A 26265-nucleotide genomic window follows, 5' to 3' on the forward strand; every position below is an offset into this window, starting at 1 on the left:
CGCTCCCGTAGCGGGGCCGAAAGGTGCCCGCTACGCGCATCAGTGTCTGGGCATTCTGCCGGGGAAGGGTTACCCGAGAGGTTGGCCCGTTGGGTAAACGGCGCGCTGGGGGAGGTGGGGAGGGCGGGCGGCGCCGCCGCGGCGGTCAGCCCCGCTGCCGCTTCCCCTCGCCGCGGTCCGGGTCCGGGTGTGGGTCGGGGTCTGGGCCGTGGCGGCGGGGACTCGGCTGCCGGCCTCGGTTACCCGCGGGGCTGGAACGGGAGGTAGCAGAAACCCACAAACGCGCCGGCTTTATTCATACCGCTGCCGGCCGGCGTGAGGGCAGAGCCTGACCTGAGGGTTTTAACCCGTGACTTCACAGCCGTGTGTCCTCCTACTAGTGCACCTTGTGTCCGCTTAGCTACGTGATGGCGTGGGAAGGGGCACCACGGCCTCTTCCAGCCCTTTGCCCCTCGCACTGTGTTACAGCGTGCCAGTGAGAAAAACGAGAGGAGGGATAACTTTGGTTTCAGCTGTCAGGAAAACGAGAAACAAAAAAAAAAATACAGGGGAAAAATAGGGCTTCGGTCCTTACAGATACACTCCCGGTCAACAATGAACACAGTACGTGTCTTCATTGGTTGAAAAGTATTTGGACCGTACGTCACACTCAATCACTTTACTGGCTTTTAGGATACTAATGCAACATGTGAGGTACCAAACAGTGGTATTTAGTAGTTTTTTGTCCTGCTCAGGTAGAAATATCCAGAACATTAACAAAAAAGGCAGTTAAGAGTGATTATAAGCATTTCTGATAAATTTACTGCAGTGTCGATATTGAATCCTGTAATTAAAACTCATATACAATACAGTCCAATAGTGGATCTGGCCCTATATCACTTGCTTCTTTTATTGTGGATACTTGTATTTGCCCCAGAAATTATGGGGCGTATGAAATCAACGCTTAAATATTGCTTGGTTTCCTTTAAACATGCCTTGTACCTGTGACTTGTCCATGACCTGATAGCAGGGATGGATATCCGATGGCCTCCGCTAGAGCAGGAATCCTTTTGCTATTTCTGTCATGTTTATCTGTTCAGCGCTTTGTTGGATTGCTTGGAGCCTCCCATTAGAGAGTCGAAGATACCATAATGAATTAAGGGCTTGGGTTGTGGTTTTTTTGACGTTGCATTGAAATACAGAAAACGTTGATTCAGTCTGCCTCCAGAGGCAATTTTCTGAGCAGTAACTGCACCAATAGTACGTAAGAATGAATCGGTAATTCAGGATTAGACTGCTTCACCTGGTTTGTAATCAGACTGTACCTCCACCTTGTGCCAAAAAATGAATGGCTTGTTCTGTTCTGGCCAGGGAGTGGCGGCTAATGGGGCGAACTAACAGCTTGTCTATCTCTGCAAGTCTTCTACAAATAGAGGTTACTGACAGTTTTTGCATTATTGCTGCTTGTAGGCCTCCCAGAAGCACCAAATATCAGCTCATGCTACTCAAGTTTGTAATAGTTTGGGACTCCTACTTACGAATCGCTGTGCTTAAAACCATTTTATAATGGCCTCTCAGCTGTGAGCTAGCACTAGTTTAAAGCAGTGCCTACAAGCAGTAAATTGGGTATTCCTAAGTTGTTGCAATCTTATGATGCCTTTCGATTGGCTTCATCCTTTATGCCTGCATGTTACTGTCTTGAGGCCTGATGTTTCAACTTACAGGCATGCCTTAAAACTGGCCTACTGCCTAAAGTTATCTTTGGGCAGCAGTCCCCAGCCAGAAGTTGTGGCAGAGGCTGTCAGAGGCTGAATAAATCATTGTACTTTGTAAGCTAGAGCCCATTCTCAATAATATAAACAGTGAGCACTTTTCTCAGGGAAAATCATGCAGGACGAGCAGTCACAGAAGTAACTGTGGATAAAGAATTGTGGATAATTCTTTAAGTGCTGTGTTTGGAGCAGGACAAACCCTCTCTGTTTACCTAAAGGCATTTTCTTGGTCTTGTTTACACTACTGATCAGATACTGCTCCATGTAGACATGTTCTGTTAAAATATTGGAGAATATTTTGAATTATCTTTCTCTCTTCTCCCAGCCCCATCCCTTTTGAAAACCCATTTCCTCTCATTGATGATCTTCTGGGGACTTACTCTGATCTCATCCAGTGTGACAGTAGCTGGAGTTCTGATGTGCCAATTTCTGCAAATTCTTATGCAAACCAAAAAGAAGTGTATTATTTTTTTCATTTGGCATTTTTCTACTCGTATTCCTGCTCACTGGTGTTCCTGAAATTATAATACATCTGGATCCATAATTTAAATGGGACAGAACAAATCAGACTTCAAGATAATTGAAAAAAAAAAAAAAGGCATTTAGTTTTAGCCTAAGCAATTACATTTTAATTATTTTTCTTTTCAATTTAAGGTTTAATAAGGTAATTGGAAGCATAGGTTTCTTGCAGGGTGCTCCACAGAAAGAATTCTTGGTTGTTAAGGTGATACTATAAATAACCTCTTACTGGAAGTCACCATTCTTGGTTGCTGCATGTATTGGTGCTTTTTTTCTTTTCCTCCCTTTCCTCCAAAATAGGTGCATCATAGATTAAGAAAAAAAACCTTAAGTTTCCAGGTACATATATCCATAGAGTATCTCTTTCTCTTTTTTCAGTGGTTTATATGCTTTGCTATGATGCCTGCACAGTCAACTGGTTCATCTATCCATGTCTCTTTTCAGCTTGTGTACTTTGCACAAAGGCTTGTTGTTGTTCTTAGGTTTTTGTCAGTAAGTTCAGCTGCTTTTGCTATGCTAGAAATTTGTAGGGTTACATTGGTTTGATATGGCTTTGGTGTCTTTTTTGTGGGAGTAGAAATAAAAAGAAAAACGGTGATGAAGTTGGTCAAAAGTATGGAGTGGCTTCTGTATGAGTTATGAAATTGTAGTAGATTCAAGAACAGCATACAGATGGGTTTATTTCTTTTTACCCAGTGTATAATTAAACTTTGGGTTTTGTGAATTTTTGCTGCGTACAACTTTGTGACTCAAGATCAGAAGGCAGTTGGAGAAGTTTTATGATTATCATGGATGGCTTTTTCTTTCATAGGAGAAATATGCTGCATAGCACTGAAGTTGACACTAACTTTTTGTGGGAACAGGAACAACAAAGTATCATCATCATGCGGCTTCATTGCCATTGTCAGGGGTGGGATGCTGATTCAGGTGGATCTGTGGTCTAGTCCAGAATAGCTATTTTTATGTTCCTCCTTGCTAAGCAGAAATCAATCACAGGCTGTCTGGTAAGCTGGCTGGCAATGATACGCTTCTCAGCTCTGTAATGTTAACTGCTGGTCCACTCCACTTCAAGAAACCAAGCAATATCCCACAAAGTTTCTTCTAATCAACTTAGCAGTTGCATTATTTCATACATTCCTGGCAAAAGTATTTGACTTTTCTGTCCCTTCCTCCCCTATCCCCTGCAGACACCGAGATTGAGAGAGAAGAGGAACTAAATAGTTAGCACTGTATATCAATGGTGAGGAGGGTTTATGTTGTTCTGTGATAGCTAGGTAAGCAGCAGCAAGGACACCTGCTTGTTAAAAACTTGGTTTTCTGCCTCTGTCTTCTAGGATCTTGAAGGCAGGTATGGCCCTGAAGAGGTGCTGCTTGCAAACAACCATTTTGCAGAGCTAGAAAATGAAGGAGGAAAGGGGGTCTGTCTTCAAGTTTGGAAAATGCAAACTGCAGGTCTGCCACCCCTGTACAATGACAGTATCACACCCTGGCTGCGGATTAAGGCTGGTTTCTGCAGCAGTCTTTCAGGGTGAGGAGTTGCAGTGTTTTCCTCATGAGGATCATGGTTAGGACTCCAGCAGGGCTTATGAGGTTATAAAAGTTGTGTAGTATTAATTATGAATCCACAGCCTGGGAAGACAAATGGACATTTAAAGATGTCTGAGGACTGGGATAAAAACTGAAGCAACTGCTTACAGAGCCACCATAGGGGAATACACTGCTTGCATTCTTGTTGTCACACAGGGGTGTGTTGTCTGGCAAGCCGCCCGAAGCATGCCTGTGCACTGCCTCTGGCTCAGAGCACTGGCTACAGTTGCCTGTTTCATCACAGTTTGTTGTCCTAGGTTTTGCAAACCGACTGCTGACACTCTCACCTACTCTGTGCTGGGAGAAGTTATTTCAGTTGTTTGCATACAAGCAGCTTTCTTGTTCTGTTTATTTTAGTCAAGACATGCTGCTGCAGTGATGGTTAGCATTGTAACATAGGTGCTCCAAATGGGGAATTGGAGTTTCAACGCTGCTTTCAAAAGTTTCCCTTCACCTTATGTGCCAATTCCTGACATTTGCATCCGAGCACCCTGTTCCATCTCTTCTTCCATGTACAACTTCTGCCCAGGTACTTATTGAAACTCTGCTGTGATAGTCCCTTGTTATTGAAAGCTTCTGTCATAAGAGATGTCTCCTGTGTTGTGACAGTGAAACATATGTGAAGGTATTGCTGTTTACTAGCATTCTATTTATGTACCTTAGGCCATAGTATGTGTGTATTATATATACATACTACACACAAACACTATATATATACACAGCAAATATAGTACATTAGGTTTTATATATGCATGTATATACATACTATACACATCCACTTGTATAGTACTGTATTACTGTGTATATAGTATGTACTACATCTAGTACTACATGTGTGTATAGTATATATGAACATATATAAAACCTAATATACTATATTTTTACTGTATTTCCTATGATCAGCTACTTAACTGTTCTCCCAGTCCATAGTTTGTCTTGTGGACAACGTTTGTGGGTGTAGTTATGTAAATGAGAATAATTGTTTAATAAAAGCAGGTTGAGTCTACATGCTCTGAAAGAGCTAGCAGCATCTTCTGGTTCTAGTCCTAGAAGTTTCTTGGTTGTAACAACACTGGTCTACCATGTATCCAGCTAACCCTTATCTTCAGGCTTTAACAAAAGGTCTTTCCTTTCAGCAAAGGTGAGCAAGGGTTAACATCCTAAAAATGGAGATAGATAAACAGCAGGTTTCCTCTGTTGGGTTAGGGGTTTTTCCCTGCATCTTTTTGGCTTTTCTGGGTTTTTTTTGCAGAGTTGAAGCTGTACCCTGCAATCATGTAACTGACTGTCAGTATCAAACTTCCACTGCTAAACACAGATAGGCGTGTGAAGTCCTTGACTAATTTTGGGGGATGCATCCATCTCCCCTATTTACAGAAACACCTGTCTGGCAGGGGAGCTTTTAGAAGACTGCTTGGATTGAAGGTACCCCTGTGCAGCATGAGTGAAGTGTGGAGGGAAAGGGTAGCTCTGCCCCATGGGAGCTGACTCTTGGTGCTTTGCCAGAACCTGCTCTGCCAGGTTTTGTGCCTGACTCAATGCTGGAAACGGCAGCACTCAGCAGAGAGCCTGTGAGCATGAGATTGTGTGTTATCTATCTCCTGCAGTTGCCTTATCTGCCTGTATTGGGTTTGTGTGGCAAGATTTTGGTAGCGTGGGAGGTTACAGGGGTGTCTTCTCTGAGAAGCTGCTGGAAGCTTCCCCTATGTCCAACAGAGCCAATACCGGCCGGCTCTAAGATGGACCTGCTGCTGGCCAAGGCTGAGCCAATCAGTGATAGTGGTAGCGGTATAACATATTTAAGAAGGAAAAAAGTTGCAGGGCACACAGAAACAGCAGCTGGAAAGGGGAATAAGAACATGTAAAAGAAACAACCCTGCAACCACCCAGGTCAGTGAAGGAGGGGGAGAAGATGCTCCAGGCACCAGAGCAGAGATTCCCCTGCAGCCCATGGATGATCACAGTGGAGCAGATATCTGCCTGTGGAGGACCCCACGCTGGAGCAGGTGGGTGCCTGAAGGAGGCTGTGACCTTGTGGGAAGCCTGTGCTGGAGCAGACTCCTGGCAGGACCTGTGGAGAGAGGAGCCCATGGAGCAGGTTTTCTGGAAGGACTTGTGACCCCACGGGGGACCCATGCTGGAACACTGTGCTCCTGAAGGACTGCATGCTGTGGAAGGAACCCACACTGGAGCAGGGAAAGAGTGTGACGAGTCCTGCCCCTGAAGAGGATGAAGCAGCGGAGATAACATGTGATGAACTGACCATAAACCCTTGGCCCCCTGCACTGCTGGGGGTGGTAGGTAGAGAATCCAGGAGTGAGGTTGTGCCCAGGAAGAAGGGAGGTGTAAAGGGAAGGTGTTTTGAGATTTGGTTTTATTTCTCATTACCTTACTCTGGCTGATTGGTAATAAATTGAGTTAATTTTCCCCAAGTTGAGTCTGTTTTGCCCATGATGGTAATTGGCAAGTGATCTCTCCTGTCCTTATCTTGACATGAACCCTTTGTTATATTTTCTCTCCCCTATCCAGCTGAGGGGGGAAGGGTGGTGGGAAGTGACAGAATGGCTTTGGTGGGCACCTGGTGTCCAGCCATGGTCAACCCACCACACTGCCCCTTTGCAGGGGGGAGGGCTGTGAGAGTTATGGCAATATTGAGAATGGGACAATTTGTTAAAGCTTGCAACTTTCAGCTTACTCTTCTAGTGAACTTGGCTAAGTTCAACTCCATTAATTATGATAAGAAATCACTATTAACAAAACAATAGTTAAAAAAAATTTATTTCACACTTCTATACAAATATCCACAGGTAATTTCTAATCATGGAATGATGTAGCATTGCTATCTGGTATAAAAAAAGTTTTGAGATAGAAGTATACCAGTGACATGACTTACTTTTCAAGAACTTTCAGTTTAACACTGCTAAGACATTCGTGTTCTTAGGTGAGGGCCACAATCTGCTTTTAAATCCAAGGCTATTTGTCATGCTTCTTAGCCCCTGATTAGCCTGGCTTCTGATGCTGCTGAGCCTTTCAGCAAATAAGCTAGAATTTTAAAAGCTCAAAAACTGGGTAACAGCTAAATACATGTGTAAGTGTTCATAAAATCAGGGTCACAGCATACTGAGATTATTTAGTGGGAGAAAGAAGAGTCTATTATTAAATCAATGCACTTCCTAAAATGATGATTTTTTAGGTGACAGCACCTTCCAAGAAGGCACGTTCAAAGTTAGTAGTAAAAATAAGACACTTGACAACTGCCCTCCTAGCAGGTTTTTTACCCTATGAGGGGAAAAAAGTACCAAGAGGTTTTTGCATAGTTCAAATTACTAGCAATTAACGTGCATACTTTTTGAGCAGAATTTTGTTTCACATGGAATAAGCAATTGTGAACTAAATCTTCGTTCTTAAATAGTACCAAAGCTTTAGAACATGGGTAAAAAAGTAAACTCTTTAAATAGTTATATCAGTTATGTTACAATAACTAGATTACTGATAAACACAACATTGTGGTTCTACTTTTATCAACATTCAGGTATTCAAAACAATTCAGTAGTCTCAACATGGATCAGCTCAGATCCCCATACTTAAGTTAGGCATTTATAGCCTCCTTCAAGTGCTATGTAACCGTTGCAGTAGTCAATGCCTTTTGCCAAACAGGAAGTCCTTATGAAGCTGGAAAGCTGTTTCCAGAGAACCTCTCACTTTCTTGCAGTAAGTATAAAACTGTATCCAAAACCCCTATTTCTGCTCGGTGTCCAAATCATTAAATAGTCTGAAGTAATATACAAATCATGTTACAAGACCTGATAATTCCTATTACATAAAGTTACAAGTATCAGGAAAAAAACAACAAACCCACACATCACTGGAATAAATATTTACATTTTTAGAAAGCATTGGCACCTTCAGTGACTTATTAAAATGCAGTGAAAGCCTCAAGTCTCATAATTTGAAGTTCAAAAACACAGTGGATTTGAAAGTTCAGTTAAGTCTTTGGCCTAACAGTTAGTCAAAGACAATGATTTCTAACAAAAATAAATACAAAACCGACTAAAATATATATATATACAAAAAGTACATCTACTATTCAAGCCTCTCTTTTAAAAAAAACCTGTGTATATTTGTTGTGAATAAGAATCACACAATCTGATCTTAAAATAAAAATAAAAATCAAGCAACATGACCTATTGCACATGTAATTTAAGATGATGCTTTTTGTTAAGCCCTAACTACTGCAGCAGGCAAAGTTTATGTCTAAAGTAGATTTGCAGGTCTTCAGATTATACTTGAACAAAGTGTGTTAAGGCCACTGTGTGTTGAGGGAAGGATGGAGAACCTGTCTTGACCTTAACCATGCATTCCTTGCACACCTTGGAATAAGGTTAGGATCACAGGAAAAGGTCTGCTGGTAGTGGTTTTGCATATTTTGCAGAGAAGACCCTAAATCAACACAGCATTGTCTAAAGTGTGAGTTAGATTTGAAGGGGGAAAGAGGCAGTCTGGAAATTAAATAATGCAAATAAAGTCTGTTGAAGCAATTTTAACTGTGCAAACAAAAGCCTCAATATAAGTAGTAATATCTACAATCAAATGGTGAATGTCCATAGTGTTCATAGGTCTAATTCCGTCAGTATTCCATTAATGAAAACCTTAACTTCTATCTGAACTTTGTGGATGAAAAGAATCTTTCCCTAAGAGTAACTTTCATTTTCATTCCATTTTGTGAACCACTGTTTTGTCTCAAGATCTTTACATTTCCCGTCCTTGATCTGTCGCTCTTCTTTTCGAATTCTTACAGCATGATATCGGGGGACACTGTCTTCGTACCTAGAACGCTGGAAGAACCCGCACTGGGGCAGAGAAGAAAAAGAACAGTTTAGGTTTGAATTGCTGCCAAAGCACTACAATTATAGAGGCAGTAAATTCTTCCTTTGCACAGATACACAGGTAAGAAAATTGAAAACAAACATATGTAGGCCAAAAATGTAGTGTACTTAGCTGTAAAAATGTCAACCAGCAGGTCTACATTAGTTGTTCCAGCACCAGTTGAAGACAAATGGCACAGTCTGACAATCTGGTGATAATCTAATACCTTAAAAATATTCCCTCCCTCCACTAACTTTCTAAATTTGTTTTACAATTCTTAAGTCGTCTTAAAAAGCTATTCATTCATATAATGAGAGAATTTAATGCTACACAAAGAAGTAGATAGAGTTCAGGAAAGTTTGCTTCTGTATCAAAGGTAGGTAGGTACTTCAGTATCTTTCTGTATGGTGACATGGTTTACCTTTAAAAACCTACAGAAAGATTTCCAGGACTTTCAAGAAAAGTTACAGTAGGGCCTTGTTTTCCCAAGCACCATATCTCAACTGTAGTCACCTGAACTAACACACACATATGCAGCATTAGAACATGAGACTTGCTTAGTTTGCCATGGGATAAAAAAACAGACATTAACTTGCAAGTTTTGTAATGTGCCACGACGAGTCTCCCTAGATGAAATCTAGTACAGCGTATTTGTGCCCTGCAATTTTTTTATTCAAAGCCACTGTAAAAACAGGTTTTAAATGCTGAAAATTAATTTCAGTCCACTCCTCAAAACAAAATGTAGTTATGGCCACAGCATTACAATGATGATGATTGGTAGACACTCAGCTTTACATGCTTATGGGTCACTGATGTCAAGATTAAGGTTAAGAGACATTGTGCCATCCAGCTCCCATTAGATACTAGTAGAAAAAAAAAAAGATTAAAGGGGCAAGATTTTGTTCATAGGATTTGGGTTGGTGAGGTTTTGTTGTTGGTTGGTTGGTTGTTTTTTAAATAATACAACTTACATGGAACTCAATTTTTAAAAAATTGCATTGAGGCATAGACCAAATCTTTAGCCATCTCTTAGTTAAGCACCATTCTGATGTATTTTAGTTAAGAATTCCTCCCCATCCCCTCGTCCCAAGCATCACTTATTAATATAATGTACACGCATGTAACATCTTAAGTTGAGTAAAGGTTGCTAGAAGCATCGTGCATCTAGTAGCTTCGGCAGAGGAAAGTGCATTCCTAGAAAAGTATACCTTAGAATTGAAGGAAAACAGATGGTTCCACAGCAAATTAAATTCTCTTTCTATGAAAACCCCTTTCATTATAAGCAACATGTACCTTTTAGCATGCACGGAAGGTTAGTAAAGCAAGTTTATCTATTGTCCACATAGTCTTAGCTTTAAATCTCGACTCTGCAGTGTTGGATTACCATCTCTCAAGCTTAAAAACTTACTTGTACTGTTAAAACATAAATTAAAAAAAAAGACGACTAAAAACCATTGCTATGGATCAACATTTTCTAGAGAAATAAACAAGCTTTTTAGACCAGGATAAACACTTGTTTGTTCACGTGCACCAAAAGCTGAAAATCTATTGACAGAATGAGCAAGCAAGTACGATAGTTTGAAATCCAAAAGTTAATAGAACATATGCAGTAAAAGCTTCATAGTTAGCCACCGCAACCATAGCAAGTGCCATAGCTAAAAATTAAAAAATATCATCAATTACCAATTACAGAAGTAGATCAATACTATGCATCAGAAGTAAGCCTTTCTTTATCAGATGGCTGAGCATGGATCTCAGCCTTGTGATATGTGGCATCGTAATGATCTTTCTTATTTCTCTTGAAGAAACCACACTACAAGGAAGCAAGGTATTTAGTCAATTTTTGTGGACTGGAAGAAGTCAAACCTATTAAAACTGACTTAAATTAACTCTGTGAACTATCTTCCTATTATCCCTTCACAGGCAGGAAAAAAACCCAAAACAAACGTAACAAGAACTTAGCTGTTTCTAGATCTGAGAACTTGGACTAACTTGATCTGTAAAATAACAGAATAACCTGAAGTATTTTAGAGGCATTTTGTTAAATTTGTAGTGCATCTGGTTGTTTGGTTTTTTTTAAGAAAAGCTACTATAAAATATGTCCATAGCAACTAAAGCTGGCTGTGAAGAGCCACAACAAGTCTATACAGAAATCTGTTTGTGAACTACTGCACAGGAGACACAAAAACAGAGGGTAGAACAAAGATGAGTACTGCTTTGACCTGTACAACACAAGCATTTGTCTTAAACCAATCACGTAACTGTCTTTGAAGTACCTTATTTGTCCTTCATAAGTTGGCACAGTGTTTGTCATCAAAAGAAGCACTGTACACTGTGGGTGTGCCTGTGAAAAATGTGTTTTCATGTGCAGTAAACCACTAGTAGTTATAACCTAAAAGCCCACCCAAAGTATTAATTCATCAGGAAGATTTGCAGCAGGAGCTGGGCATTTATTAGAAAATATGGAAGTCAGAACTATGCTGTGAGAAGTAACCTGCAGCAAAGCTAACTGGTGCAGCTTCTCCAGAAGAAAGCAAGTGACAGGATATTCTTCTTCCCCTCTTTCTTAATGACATTTGGCTCTCCCATAACAGCAAATACTAACTGCCTATGCCTGTAAAAACTAAGAGTAAAAAGACTGTCCTGTTACACTTGGAACCACAGTTAGTTGTAAAAAATGCCAAAGGTAGTTAGAAAAATAGGTACTTTTCTTTTGCAAACTGTTAACCTTTTGTTAATGTATACTCATTTCCTCCTTCAGGGTTTCTAAGATAAAAGGCCAGTACTACAGACATTCACCAGCACACTTGGCTTTGTATTATTTCTGTACCTTTTGGTTATTTTCATCTACCATCAGTTGAATGGTATTTCTAGTGTTATGATAACAAACCCCTGCTAAAACATTTGTACATGCTTCACATGAAGTTTTACACCTAACTGCAGAAGCCCCAATTAGCTGTATCCAGCCATATCAAAGTAACTATGGTCTCTGAACATTTGTCTCAAGTTTTGCCCAGACCTCAAAATACTCCCTTTTGAGGATGTGCAAACAGAAAACTTTCTTAACAAGTCTTCCCATGTAACCATTTTAATTCCAAATATTGCAAAACTGGAAAACTGATAAAGGTAATCTATGGTTTGGGCAGTTTTGCTCTGTTTTGAGTCCCAAATACAAACCAAAATACTTAATCATTTGTCTCATTAGCTGTAGACCAGGAAATATAAAATAACCAGATGAATAAAACCTCACCTTCCATAGTAAGAATACCAACAGTGCAAGCATCAGTATTCCAGCAAAAATGGCCACAGAGATGATCCACCAAGGTACTCCTGTATAAAGTGCTACTGGTTTTGCAGGAAAGACAGTAACACGCACCTAAAAGAGACAAAATACATGAAGATGGAAAGAACATTTGAGAAGCATCCATGTTTAAAATAAAGCTGCAATTTATTCAGTCTTAGCTCTTCTGTAACAAGAAGTCTTCTCTCTCATCTACAAAATGTTTTTGAAGAAAAAGTTCCTACTGGTATCATTTCAAGATCCTAGTGAATTTTTCCAACCTGATTAAAAGGTTAAAATGATAAATAATTCAAAATTGAGTTAAAGAGCTAAACTTTTAGCTACTGTTTTTTTAAAAATGGTTTGGGTTTTTTCCCCAGTCTTTGAGATAAGCTAGAAACATCACAACCGTAACACATGGTTAGCATTAAATGTTGAACCTACCTGAGCAACTTCATTTGTGAGTTTAACATTCTTAGCTGCAGCAGGAACACTGATCGAAGCCCTAACAAGAATGTCCAGGTAGTTCATTTTGGAGTATTCCTGTTCCAAAATAAAATACAGACATTAGACACAGAACAGGAAAGAACTCTGACCTTCCAAAAATGGCAGGGAAGAGGACTTACTTCTAAGAAAGTACTGTTCCACAATCTGGAACGCAGCACAATAGATGCCTTGCTGTCTAAACCCTTCAGGGGACATTTTATGTCCACACAGCGTGCATTCACATTGCAGTCCTACAATTAAAAATTTCTACATGTAAATAAAAACACATCCTGACAAATTGTTTAACACGCACACACACACCCCCGATTAAAAATTGGATTATATTAATATATTAATTATGTGCAAGAACCAAAATCTGTACTGACAGCAATAGGAAAATACAATAAAGATGCTATTGCCTGTTTATTTTAATGTAGATGTCAAATTTTCAAAGCATTGATACTTGGATTTAAGATAAAAACAAAGCAAAGAGATAACCTTCTTTTACCCTGCAAAACTCAGAAAAGCCCTCTTATGAGTGCAGGGGGAGGTATCTGACAAGACTATAGTTGGTGCAAAATGCTTACCAAGGTCTTGTATTTTCTCTCTGAGAAAAAAGAAAATGTTTTGCTGTCTGTAATCTGCTTCTCTGCAACCTCACGTTTCCTTCTTGAGTCATGGGATTCCTAAAAGAAGGGGGGGGGAGGGGAGATAGGAGTTTTAGTAGTTTATCATAACTATATCTTAATTCTCTTAATTCTGACCCCATACAAGCAAAGAAACGAGTTCAGTGTTTTCTTATTTCAAGATCAGCACATGAGTGACATCATTATACATCCCTACTTACCTATATGTATTGCTAATAGTAGAGTCAGGATAATTACTAGAATTTGAGATTACCTAAAGAAACGTCAGCTGACTAATAGGTCAAGGGAGTATTAGATTTATAAAGCTTTCAATGCTATTTCCATTTTTGTTCTACATAAAGGCTATCAATGTTACATAAGCATTTACAATGCCACATAGGAACATGTTCTGCTTGTGAAAAAAAGGTTAATGAGCTAATTATTCTAATAAGCACAAGACTAAAGGCCCCCTGGAACTGTAATAGATCAGCAGCAGCCTATGTTATATGTATTATTTAATTCAAATGGTCTCCAAAAGCACATACCCATAACCGTCCCAGCCAATCTACTTGTGCCATTGCCATTCCAGGCAGATTTTCCACTAAGTTCAAAGAAGACAAGCACAAAGAAATTGACTTTATATGGAAATGATTTTTTCTTTTCTTAAATTCAGCTTTGAAATCCATAAGGTTATCATCAAGAAAGGAGAAAAAGAAGGATTATTTTTAGGAATATTAATATCTTCTTTGGAGAAGACAGAAGTATCTCCCTCATGAGAGAAATGTTGTATTCCTCTAACACAATTAATATTCTAAGGAGCAAACCCATGTCAGTTGATGAAGCCCCTAAGTGACTCCTTGCTTCCTATGCTAAAAGAATAAGATTGTTCTAAGGTCAGTAGATGCGTTTTTTTTAACTGTATACTAATTACCCTCACTGAAAGTTTTACTAACTAATGTCGTCATCTGACAAGAACGGGTTGACGTGCATGCACTTTTAATAGTGAAAATTAAAACTCCCAAATGATCTTAAGATATAAAAAAATATAATGAAAATGAAGGCTCAGGGTTTAGGAAAAAATCTTGCTAGATAGGCACAATGAAGGGCTGTTGACACTTGCTTGAGAAATTCTTTTTATCACATTTGTGGTAAATAAGTAAATTTAAGCGCAAGCCCTCTCTCTTTAAGAAAGTACATGGAACTCCCCCAGGATGGGGAGATGTTTCCTGCTGTTTATTGTTTTCTGTGTAAGAACTTGACCAGATTTCAAGAATGCTGATGAAATTTGTTAAAGCAATCAGCAATTTCACCCTATAAGAACATATGACAGCAGTCCCCATTGCAAAAACAGTCACCATGACATAGCATCTATCCTTCAGCATATTATCCTCATTAGTTGTTATGAAGTCTCCTAATAAGCCTAACCCTTGATACATTGTTAATGTATTGTGCTTGTGAGCTGCTTAAGACCAAAAAAAAAAAGTCCTTCAGAAGGCAAGCTCTTATGTCCTATCATCACATGCTGTGGTGCTTTCATGTTGTACTAATTCCTTAACAGAAGGCAGGGTAACATACCGCAACATGCAAACTATTGATTTCATTCTCAGGTTGACAGGATACTTTTTCCAAGCCTTTGGAATCTATTTTCATCAAATAAAGCAGCCACTTGCCATTACTAATTTCTTTCGGCCACTGGATGTCCAGGGAAGCAGTACCAAATGTTTTCAGTGGTCTGCCCAAGTTAGTTACCTGTTAAAACAAATATTCTTTAAACTGTGAAATACTTTTGAAAGGGATTTTCTTCTCTATCAAAAGTGTTATTGACTTGGGCAAGTTTTAAGCATGCAGCTAACAGGAAATTTAAAGGGAGATGGAAAACAGTCAAAACAAGAGTATAAAAACAGAGCACATACTAGAACTAGCACACTTGGTTAGCAAGTAAATACAGACTTTAAACATATAAGGATTAAAATTCCGTAACATGAACTTTAAGCTGTTGATTTTTAGAAATCTATCTTCATGTGAAACAACTCCTCCAATTTAGAGTTAACAAATCATTCAGTTAAATAACTGAGGCAAATTGCAAGTTTATGAGGAACTCTGACACAGAAAGATAACCAGCTCTTGCTCTCCCAAGTCTGAAAGTTGTTTCCCAACCTATTTTTTTTGCTTTCTTCATGTTACTGTTCATGATAGCAAGTTCTAAAACAGATATTGTAACTGCTTCTACTTTAATATATGCATGCAAGGTACAGAAGAAAGTAAAGGATTGACAGGTGGACTTTAATCCTGACAAACTACTATGTACAAAGACACCGGGGCTTGCATTAATGATGTAGAAAAAGTAACTCTCTTGCTGATGAACAGAATTTTTACAGAACCAAAATTGCCTCTCTCAGCCTTTTCCTTGATTTATTAATTAGGCGGAAGACCAAAAGAGTGAAATAGACCCACACATTCAGAGTGGGTCCCACAGTGTCTTCTTGTGCCTGCTCAATCCTGCACGCAGCTAGTACACACACTCGCTGTCTGTGTGCACCAGCTAACACCTGGGCATGCCACAGTTAGGGGTCTGGGTTTAAGTTTTCTTCCCTACCTGCATGGGGTTTTATGCTGTACAACTGAACATGCATGAACTGCTCCAAAAAAAAAAAAAAAAAAAAAAAAAAAAAGTGTACAGCCAGCCTCAGGTCACTTTCTCAAAATATCATCATAAAACACAGAAGCTCTAGTCTGCAGCCAGACTGCATGTTCTGAACTGGAAGTCAGGATTTTGGGACAAGAAAAGCCAATTTTAAATCTAGCAACTTTTCCAAGTATTCATATGCATAAAGAGAGAAGCTGTTTGTTTGATTAAAAGCAGCTGTTGGCATTAATCTAAATTACTCACTCTGAATTCATACTCTATGAGGTTTCCAATATTATCTTCAGATTTCATAGCACTCTCACCAATGATGTTACCTCCAAAATATACCTGAGAAGGCTTAGCAACTCTGTTCAGGTGGGGGTGGGGAAGGAGAATAATCAGATTTTAATGAAGTCTGCAGCAAAAGTGTCATCCCCAGCCCCCCCCCATTTGTTATGCTATCACAACACTTACCCAGTGAGCGATAAAAGCAATTCAAGAACCACTTTAGCACTAGCTGTAATTGGAGTCGAATTAACTTGAGTGCTTGTTCTACAATGAAAAGGAAACAACGCCGTTTATTTTACAAATTTCACAGTTTTTCACTTTACTATTAAATTGCTTTTGTGAATCGAACAAATTAATTCAAAACATTTACATATAAAAACATAGCGAGCACACACACTAAGAAAACTTACGTTTCCAACTTCAGATTAATGTCCAAGTCTGTTGTATCAACATTAACTTTAGTGGTACTTAAGATCAGATAAAAGGTTACCTAGACAAGAAAGAACATCCATTAAATATGTAAACATTTTATAAAATATATTAATATGTGCAGTATTACAGAAGTACACCATCAAATTCTAGAGTTAAAAAAACAGATCCAAATCAAATTTCCAGTTATGACACAGAAACTTTGGACAACTGCAATCAGGAATCAGATTTTATTACTTGAGTAAAATGGGTGCAACTTACATTAGAATTTCTTTTGAAAGGATTTCCAAGTTCGCACTCTGCTTGAGAGCCATTTTGGTTAGCACCACATGTTAGCTGTTTTTCCTGATTAAACAGAATACATTTAAAAATAAATATATGCTGAAAATATTTTAAAATTAAGTATCTTTTCTCTTAAAAAATACTTACAGGATAACCCCTCATCTCCCTGAATGCAGAATATGTCAGACTGTCTGGAAAAGTTGCTATTAGTTTGGCTTCATATGCATCTTCACCATCTTTTTGGGGATTTTTTGCATCAGATGGATTGTTTGTCACCGTTATCTCCAGGGCAATATCTTTCTGATCTTTCAGAACAAGCACTGGCATGCCATTTTCACTACAGAAACAGAGTATACATTAGGAAAACAAACATATATGAGAGTTTGCTTTTTACTGTGGCTTACCCAAATATAACTCCCTCTATTAGGGAACAATTACTGTAAGACCATAAACGCATGACTCGTCATAGGTTTGGGTTTTTTTCCCAGACCAGTATTTAGTCTCTCGAAGTGGGCAGCAGTTAACAGGATAGAACAGACTGATATACCCCTCAAGTAATCATGAGCTTATAGTATTTCTGAACCAGCACTTGCATCTGGCTCATGTTTAATAGTGATGAATTTTCTCTGAATAAATCTACTGACCTACTTTTTTCTTGTAAAGTATACGTGGTTTTGTCATCCGAGTCAGGTTGTGGCATTCACTGCTAAAGGAGACGAACTGTTGACAGTAAGTAAACATACTTACTTTTGTTTGTTTCACACCTCTTTTCTAATTTCACTGGCCCTCCAGGGAGGAGAGGTGCAGCGGGGTGTTAGCTGTGTGTTATGGTGAAATGATTTCTCTGTTCACTTCTTTGTAACTGCTTCTCTTAGGCTACTAGACTATAGTATATCATGTTATCATACTCGCAATCAAACCTCATCTCAATAATAGTTAACAGTATCACACACAGTAAGCTACTGCAAGGCTGGTTTACAATCTCCTTTCTCCAGGGTTAGAAACTTTTCTTTCTAACCTTTAGCCCACACCTGCATGGTTGTGGCCACCTTGTATCCATGTGTGTCAGTACCCCTACTCTTCTTCTGAAACTCATCCCTGCTGCCCCACCTTCCCCACCCTGACAAATCAGTACTACGTCATAGGGCTGCATTGGCCAGACTAACAGAATAAAGCTGCTGTATCTCCCAAAAGTTCTTTGAAGCACTTGTTAATAATTTGAATTTTAGCAATGCATTAATCAAGGCTTACATTGGTAAATAAGTAAACCTGTCTTCATTTCCTTCTCTAGTGCAAAACCGGTACTGAAGTTTCAGATTGCTGTGACATTTATTGTCTTCTCCACATCCTTCTTTTAAGAACTCCACCTAAATAAAACCAAAGTGCTTTTACTGCATGCCACATGATACTAGCTTAAAACAAGATTCTGATGTGCACTGCATGAAGCACCTACAGGGAACTCAGAGACACTTTCCTGGATAGAGTAAGATTTTTAACCTGACTCTTACTTCTCGCCTGTCAAGACAGTTTTTCTTTGTGAGACATAGCCCTTGATGCTGATAATTTAGAACTTTACATGTGACTAAAAGGCAGAGTTAGGTAATTCTAAGAGGTACACTCCTAATGAGAAAAAGCACCTGTAAGTCTGATTCTTCAGTGAGCACTGAGGAACTGAGATCTTTTACCCGAGATGCTCCCTCTATGTCTCCCTCTGTGTCACTGCTGCAGAGCTCTAACGCTGCTGCAGCATCCTTACCATGGAAGAATAAGGCTGTACATTATTTTGTGATGTGGGACAAGTGTTCACAGTGGGAGATGTGAACATTTTTAATCAGAAGTACATTTCTGCTAAAATTGTTGGGGACAGAAAAAAACAAACTAGCAGCTATACTATGTTCCCTTTTGTTGCAAAAGAAACACAGGATCTAGTTCATAATGTTTTGTAACAAGTTCATAACAAAATACAAAACAAAAGCCAGTAGTTACAAGTCCAGTGCCACCCCAGTTATTTCCTTTGGTTGTATTTTAACTTTCTACGGCCTTTAAAAGTCAGTGATTTATCAAAGTGCAGATTTATGGGAAAATGTGGTATCAAAGGCTTACTTTTGTGGTCTTTGTTTCAGATTCATTTGAATTTAGAATTGGTATAAGATCCGGAAGTGCTCTCTCTTTTCTTGTGGACGGTGAACTAGACTCCAAGCCAGCAATTTTAACACTGACTGATATTGGAATGGGGCGTAGCTTATCTTTAATTTTTTCCTGTTAAAATATTTTAAATTACATAATTAGTGCAGAGAAGAAAAAACAACGACTAGCTTTTGATACACATTTTAGAACAAGCAGTGAAGCAAACTCTTCTGCTACATTTTGCCCTATTAAAACTATTCACTATATAGAAAACCAGCATTTTCTAAAAATGGGCAACAACACAAGGAACCTAGCGCTACTGGTTTGGGTTTTTTTGGCTTCCCAATCTGATGATTTCTCTCACTGTTAAGAATTCCTAGGAACAACAGATGGTAACTCAGGCAAGTGGAATTCACACTATAACAGTAAAATAACATACTTTTTCCCTATTGTGTAAGTTCAAGCTCTTTAATTTGCTGCAGTCAAAAGCAGCCTTGGAGGCTGGCTCATTACTGCTGAGCCACATATACAGAATTTGTTGAGGTCCTGGAACAGTGCCACCTTTAAGGGCCAGTGTAGCAGCCGAGTCAGAGAGCATATACCAAGCTTTCTAGGGGTTAAAATTCTTTTCCTAGCCAGTCACACCATTAAATTTTGTAACAGTTACTTCTGTTGGAAACAGCTCTACATTTTTGGCATTTATTCCCTCTCTTATTCTAAATTAGTTCAGCTCTATTGACCTCCAGAGCATTCTGCAGCGGCTACAACTTTTATTCATACTTTGTAAGAAAGGCAACAGGAAGAAGCAGCATGTGTGCAGGGAACAGTAAGGTATTACTTCACTATAGTTGTTTTCTAGTTTTGAAACTTTATATTGCATGAGCCTTTTAAATTCTACACAAAGGTACCATGAGGCTGAAAAAAGAGCACACTTTTGTTTTAAACGGATCTAAATGAAATAAATACTCTGCCTTACCTGCAGTACAAGCTTGGTTGTCACACACTCTTTTGAGTTCTGCCCCCTTAGGGTTGTACTTGCAGTAAACTGATCAGACAGGTGGTCCTTAAACCGTACTCTAGACGGCAGGCCTAGCTGCCTCCTCTCATTTTCTGCTTCAAATGTATAGTTGATCTCTATATGAAGAAATAAAGTAGGTCACTATAAAAAAGAACCCTTGCCTTATTAAAAAGAACTTTTAATTTTTCCAGGTACCATCGTACAACATTATTCTAGAAGACTGTTTCAGCCAGTGCTGGGCTTCACAAACTGTTTTCACTTATTTACAAAACTTTCTCCATCTGTCAGTTTAGTCTCTCACCAGTTGAGGGCTGTGTACCCTGTGCGTTTATCTAAAGGAACCTTCTAAACCAAATCCTTTTATTCCAAAAGTACCCCATTACTTCACCAGCATGCAGAGCTGGCTGGAGGAGATGTAGTTGCTGCTGTTGAGCCAGCAGAGGGCTGAGATACAAAAACTTTGTAAATACTCTTGACTAGCTGTCCTTCATTTCTGTTTTCTCCCAAATAGCACCTAAGCATCCAGCAGGGTTTTGAGGTCAAGGTACACTGTTGTTTTTAACACTGAGGGCAAAAGTGTGACTAGAACTTTCTAGTTGTATGCTGAGGCATGTTTTGATTAGAGCTGAACTCTGTGCATCTTCTAATCATCTCTGTATTCACAGAGCTAATCCAATGTTGCAAGGATGGGAACAGCACTGAGCGTGCCAGGCCTCAGGGGCACGCAGATGGGCACATGTGAGCTGCCTCCGAGAGCTGGAAGCACTTGACCTGTTGAAGGACCAGACCTTATTCAGGCACATCCTACAGCTTTTACTAGTTACTGAGAAACTCAAGACAACCCAGGAGGAAAAGGAGGTTTGGGCTTAAAGTTCTTCTCATTTCCTCTCAAAATTCTACAGTTTTCTGAGGTGTAGTAACAGCAGCATTTTAATGAGAGAAAACAGGAGACATGAGAAACTAACGCTTTACATTTTTAACTGTATTTATGGCACAGTCTTCTAGGTTCCTGTTAATATAAAAAAATTTTTTTATTTCAGTTATCTATTTCCACGAAACCATTTTTATGAATGCAGAACACTGTTTTCTACAGTAAGTCTCCAATAAGAAATGCTGCTTACTAGTGATACATTAAATGGGCTTTTAAAACTATTTTCTAAAGCAGCGGTAACCTAGAGAGGCAAAATGTTTTTGGTCTGTATGGCAGCCATTTCTCTATGGCAGTAATATCACCCAGAAAGCTTCAGGTCAGTCTGTCATCCACAAAACTTCCTAACACACCAGCATGACTCTAAATACATGTTACTCTACATACAGATAGTGTGATAGCTGATTGACCTTAGTATTCAGTCACGTTTTAAATTTGATGGTCAGTCTCAGATGAGTCACTATAATTTGCATACTATTCTTCCATGATACACTCTAAAGAAAAAAAAAAAAAAAACAAACCATGTAACAAACAGATAAAAAATACTTCTCTTAAAAACTTACTTATTCTTGGATTTAAATCACTGGGGTTTGCAGTATATTGAAAACACGCTTTCACATCCATCCTGTAAAAAGTGGCAAGAAATTAATATTAACTTCAGTAAGGCATTGTCCAACAGACTGAAAAGTTTTAATAGTCCGTTGACTGATATTATCAGTCTTATGACTGTTATTCATGCTAGAATGCTAATTTGCTGCTTACTAAACTGAATTACAAAGCAAGAAAAAATGGTTGATAAGCAATTAGAAAAAATATTTTCTGGCATTTGCTCTTACATCTCTACTCAGGAGAAAGCTGTACAAGTTAAGATACTTGCAAGTGTTAAAAGTCTTAAGTGGCAAAGTGACATTAATTTTCAAAAATGGACATTATGAACAGAACATACGCCACACCTTTAGTACAGTAGGCATAGCAAATTCAGGAAGCCAAAATGATCACATATAGATACATTTGCTTAACCTGCGTGACTGTTATATCCTTTCACTTTAACATCATCACTGACGGAATGAATTCTGACAACAGAAAACTTAATACACCAAGGCTTCTGATAGAGTAATTTTTGGTTTTCATTACCATATTTCACTACGGTCCTCAGGGTTCTTTTTCTTTAGATCAATTCTGTCAGGCTGTACTGTAATGCTTCTTCTAATGCTTATCACAGGCCGAGATCTTCATTTGGGGAAAACAGGGAATAAAAAGAAGGAGAAGTTTCTGTTAAGATTAATGAAATAATTCATGTGAATCCTAGGTGTCCTCCATGCCTGCACTGATTTGCAGCAAAGACACCCCAAGAAACACAGAGTTTGGCTTTGATAATGGTTAGAAACTAAAGAAGACTACTTAAAGCTAAGCAAAGCAAGTCACAAAAAACAACTGTATTAAATGCCTGACAGGGAAGCAGGGCACATCATTAACGTGATGTTGTGGTTGTCATTTTATACACATAAAAACCAGAAAATTCAAAGGGATGTTTCCCACCCCAATGGCAATTCAGCCCCTGCGAACAACTGTAGGTACTGAAGTTCATTCAGGTTGATGTCCACAACAGCTTTCATGTGGAGCCTGGGTGGCTGGAGGAAATGATGTTTTCATTTCCTGACTCCTCTGCATGTAGGCTGTAACCATAATTCAGTGTGACAACTTTTCTTTTCTCCTCCTTTTTGGAAGGGACAAGAAAGGACAGCTCACGTGAACAAATGAATGAGCTCATACTGCTCTCAAAGCATCTAAGGCCAGTTTAAAATGTTTAAAATGGCCAGTAAGCCACCTCCTCCTTTTCTAGCAAATTTCTTTTAACTGGGCCACCCATTGCACTCTTCATCACCATAAAGGTTTTCATTCTCACCTTTGTACAAGTTTTTGTACTGCCCATATCAGCAAATGATTAAAGCTCCTTTTGAGTAAGCAGAACACTTAATCTAACCGACTTCCCTTCCACTTACTCTTTTGTTGAGTGCTGTTTCAGTGTATTTAAGAGCATTCCAATTATGTACACCAATCCTATACACCTTAGAGATGTGATCATCAAAAAATTGTAGGAAAGGTCGTTCTGCCTGAAAGGTAGAGTTGCTTTCATCCCCAAAATTGACACAACCAGTTTTAGAATTTCTGCTCCTCCTCCTTTGGGACCTGACAGCAACCAAAGACCTGAACTGATGCAGCCTTCACAGCTCTGATGTGGTGACAGTCCTCTTCCTGCTCATTACTAGTGATTCAACTTAACAGTACATTAAACTGGAAAAAAAGCAGAGGTCTGCAAAAGACCATGACCTCATCCCTAATTAAGGCATGTACTACAGAAATCCAAAAGGATCCTATCTGCAGGGCTTCCTCACAGCTGTTTGATGGACCCCACTGGAACCTCAGCAAGGCTGTATGCTTCACTGTTTTTGGATCCTCAGCTCCAAAAGAAGGGTTTGGTTTGGGTCTTTCTTCAATAAAGCAGAATTAGATTTATGTAACAGCAGCAAACAAAAGCTCTAGCAAATGTATCAGTTAACTTCTCTTTTCTTAAGGCAAAAGAATTACTTGTCACCCTTAATTCCATCGAAGGACACGGGCATCCTAGTTATCACAGGGCAAAGCCAGGGTAGTTACAGACACACTACACACATCAGCACTCCACAGTAACTGTCCACATTCACCCTCTTGCCCTGTATTGATTGTAAGGCAGCTTCTCAGTTAGAAGAGGGGCATAAAGTAACAAACCAATTTATGGATTTTTTTCCCCCCAGAATTTCCAACTTCTAGAAGGAAAAAATACACTCCAGGCCAAACAGCTTTTTGTTACTTCTAAGCAGTTTGGGTTTAAAAAAATAAACCCAAAACCTTGGTGTAATGCAGTTCTGTATATAATACCTGAAGACAGACACAGAATCCGAAAGGGAACCAACAGCAACATCAGGGTAGGCATTTTTATCCAGGTCCATGTTTCCAGCAATAGAGTAACCAAAGAAACTGGTGCCCGTTTTTTCACCATCAAGAATCTAAAGAGCAAACAGATTGAGGAAATTCAGACATTTAAAAGCTATAACAGTGAAGTAACAAGTGAACATCATTGTCTTATAGCCAGGAGGAGAAAAAAAAAAAAAAAAAAAAAAAAAAGACACACAAAGAAATAGGACCTCTGTTCAGGTAAATGACACTGCAGTGCCAAGATGATTTGCTTTTCTTCCAAGAAGCTATTTTGCAACAGCAGTGAGTACCAGAAATGATGGCTGTTTTGCATAGGAATGTTGCCTAGCTAGTGTGTCTTTACAGTATTTATGCAGTGTAGGCACTTGAAACTGAACAAGTATTCTAGAAAGTATTCTAGCAGTATTCTAGGAAGTGCCATCAAGTTCCATTCTCACCTTGCTAACTGAACACAGTGGTCCTCACAAAAAAAAGAAAGGCAGAAACATTTTTTATTTAAAAAGGAAGTGAAGTAGTAGTAGTAGTGAAAGAGAAAATTAAGAAACCTATTATTTTCAAATCCCCAAATTTCTTTCAAAAACTTACACATCTACATGCCTTCTTCCTTCTCTACATATTACTGGTGCTAAAGGACTGCCCCCCAGAAAGAAAAATGTGTATTAAAAGCAAGAATTCCTAATCTTTCTGGTCAGCAGTGCCATCTTTGAAGGGTCCTGTGACTTCTGCATACTCACCACCCCATTAATAGAAAGGGAGAAGATGGATAGCCCTGTTGTTCCTTTCATTTTGTGCAAGACTAATTATATATAGTAAAGGTTATTTCATTACCTGTGCTGGTTTTGTATTTATTCCATTCTTGGATCCATGATAAATGTATACTTTGCCAAACCCATCATACGGAGCCCCTACTGCAATATCTGTTGAAAATAAGTTGCAACATCTAAAGTCATTCTTACTCTTTCTGGAGCTTGCAATCATGATAAGGGTACGATGTTCCAAGTCTGGCATTAGCAAAAAAGTCACATACATTTTTATTGTAATTGTTTGTCACTCACCGGGATATCCATCCTGATTAATGTCCCCAACATTTTCAACTGCCAGGCCAAACATGGAGTCAGTGGTTCCATTTAAGCGAATAGGTTTTACTCCTTCCCATTTGCCTTGCTGGTTAATGTAGATGTACACAGCACCACCAATATCTCCACTTCTGTCAAAATACTGTGGGGCTCCAACAACAATGTCTTGCCATCTTAGAATTAAAGAAAAAAAAGCAGTCCTTTTACAGAAGAACTGTGAAAAATAACTTATCTGACTGTGGTCTCAAGGTCAGCTAGCCAAAGAGTTCTGAACAAAGACTAAAAAGTACATTAAACTGGCTGAGCAACAACAGCTCCACTGATACTACAAACTGATTACATTCCCTTTGTGACATACAAGGATCTTCTAGGGCCTTCTCTGGGTACGAGATTTGTTTCTTCTTTCTTTGTTTACACTAATTGTTTAAATTGAAATAAAACTCTTTTCTATAATTAGAAATGTCAACTGTGACCTGACTGTTCCCCGAGATGCTCGCCATTTCCTCCAGCAAAATACAGAAGATGGGATTTGGCATTCCTTGTATTTCTCATGTGAAAAACCAAAGCAGAGATAAACCAGATTGCCATCCTTCATTACACAAGCAGCAGGAGTTAACCAAGGCCGTACCCGTCATTGTTGAGATCCACAACAGCAACATCATAGCCGAAAGAAGAGGCCAGCCCTTCTCCTTCAAACATATGCTCAAGTGAAAGTGCTCTCTGATTTTTCTCTTTCTTCAGTAAAACAACTGCTCCGCTGTGATTGGCTCTTGGGGCACCAGACACAAAAGTCATCTCATCTTGGGAGACAATTCCTTTACCAGAGTCCAAAGAGAAACCTTTAACAGAGAAAGAAAGAAAATATAAACAAATAAACACACAGCTTGTATTGTTAATCAGAAAAATAAATTCCCCTACTATATTAAAGTGGTATAATGAATAGACGTTTTGCCTAAGACAGAGTATGATATATTGGGAAATTCCCCATTTCTATTTGGACTGGCAGATGCATCTTTACAAGTCTACGCTCCTCCATACATTACATTTAAGTATTTCCCCCCCAAAATGTATTATTTCATTGCTCACTCAGATCTACTTTTCACGGACACCAAATACAAGATCATTTTTAAACACACCAGCTTAGAAATTATGAAACCTTACCACTTGAATATAGCTCCAGTATTTCTCCTCTGGCAAAACTATTTATAAAACTTCCCAAGTACAAGTCAGTTTCACTCTACTGCAAACATGCAAAATGTACCGCACAAGCACAGTATTTACGCAAATGATGTATACAGTATTTGAGAATCGTTACACAGTAATGGTGAAATTGGCAATTTTTATTTAATGGAGCCCTGAAGGACATGTTCAAATGAATTTAGTCTTACGTATTCTTTATA

At 38.9% G+C, this 26265-nt stretch overlaps 1 protein-coding gene and 1 long non-coding RNA gene across 7 annotated transcripts in view; one reads left to right on the forward strand and one right to left on the reverse strand.

Moving 5' to 3' along the window:
* The first annotated feature begins 596 nt into the window (after nt 1-596).
* On the forward strand, nt 597-25500 carry LOC126043709 (uncharacterized). Of its 2 annotated transcripts, XR_007507506.1 has the most exons (5): nt 597-693; nt 3605-5863; nt 8656-8804; nt 20551-20743; nt 25323-25500. It is a non-coding gene; the product is annotated as an uncharacterized LOC126043709 (long non-coding RNA). The 2 variants fall into 2 exon arrangements; XR_007507505.1 differs by lacking the exon at nt 597-693 and having other exon boundaries at nt 706-5863.
* ITGA6 (integrin subunit alpha 6) overlaps nt 6618-26265 on the reverse strand; it is a 46381-nt gene continuing 26733 nt past the window's right edge. For 2 of the 5 annotated variants that reach the window (XM_049812099.1, XM_049812126.1), the window contains 20 exons: nt 25494-25704; nt 24845-25038; nt 24618-24706; nt 23733-23860; nt 21948-22043; nt 21377-21438; nt 19844-20001; nt 18844-18999; nt 17992-18107; nt 16888-17077; nt 16720-16803; nt 16440-16519; nt 16216-16293; nt 16006-16108; nt 14691-14864; nt 13077-13175; nt 12630-12740; nt 12448-12546; nt 11974-12099; nt 6618-8707 (listed from right to left, as the gene is read on the reverse strand). In XM_049812099.1, the coding sequence (XP_049668056.1) occupies nt 8549-8707; nt 11974-12099; nt 12448-12546; nt 12630-12740; nt 13077-13175; nt 14691-14864; nt 16006-16108; nt 16216-16293; nt 16440-16519; nt 16720-16803; nt 16888-17077; nt 17992-18107; nt 18844-18999; nt 19844-20001; nt 21377-21438; nt 21948-22043; nt 23733-23860; nt 24618-24706; nt 24845-25038; nt 25494-25704 (2513 nt within the window). In that variant the 3' untranslated portion in view covers nt 6618-8548. Of the gene's footprint in view, nt 8708-10406; nt 10537-11374; nt 12100-12447; nt 12547-12629; nt 12741-13076; nt 13176-14690; nt 14865-16005; nt 16109-16215; nt 16294-16439; nt 16520-16719; nt 16804-16887; nt 17078-17991; nt 18108-18843; nt 19000-19843; nt 20002-21376; nt 21439-21947; nt 22044-23732; nt 23861-24617; nt 24707-24844; nt 25039-25493; nt 25705-26265 lie in introns of those variants that run through there. The other 3 variants (XM_049812090.1, XM_049812117.1, XM_049812109.1) reach the window with 2 other exon arrangements.

This window comes from Accipiter gentilis, chromosome 1, assembly GCF_929443795.1.
Source record: "Accipiter gentilis chromosome 1, bAccGen1.1, whole genome shotgun sequence".
Lineage (NCBI taxonomy): Eukaryota > Metazoa > Chordata > Aves > Accipitriformes > Accipitridae > Astur > Astur gentilis.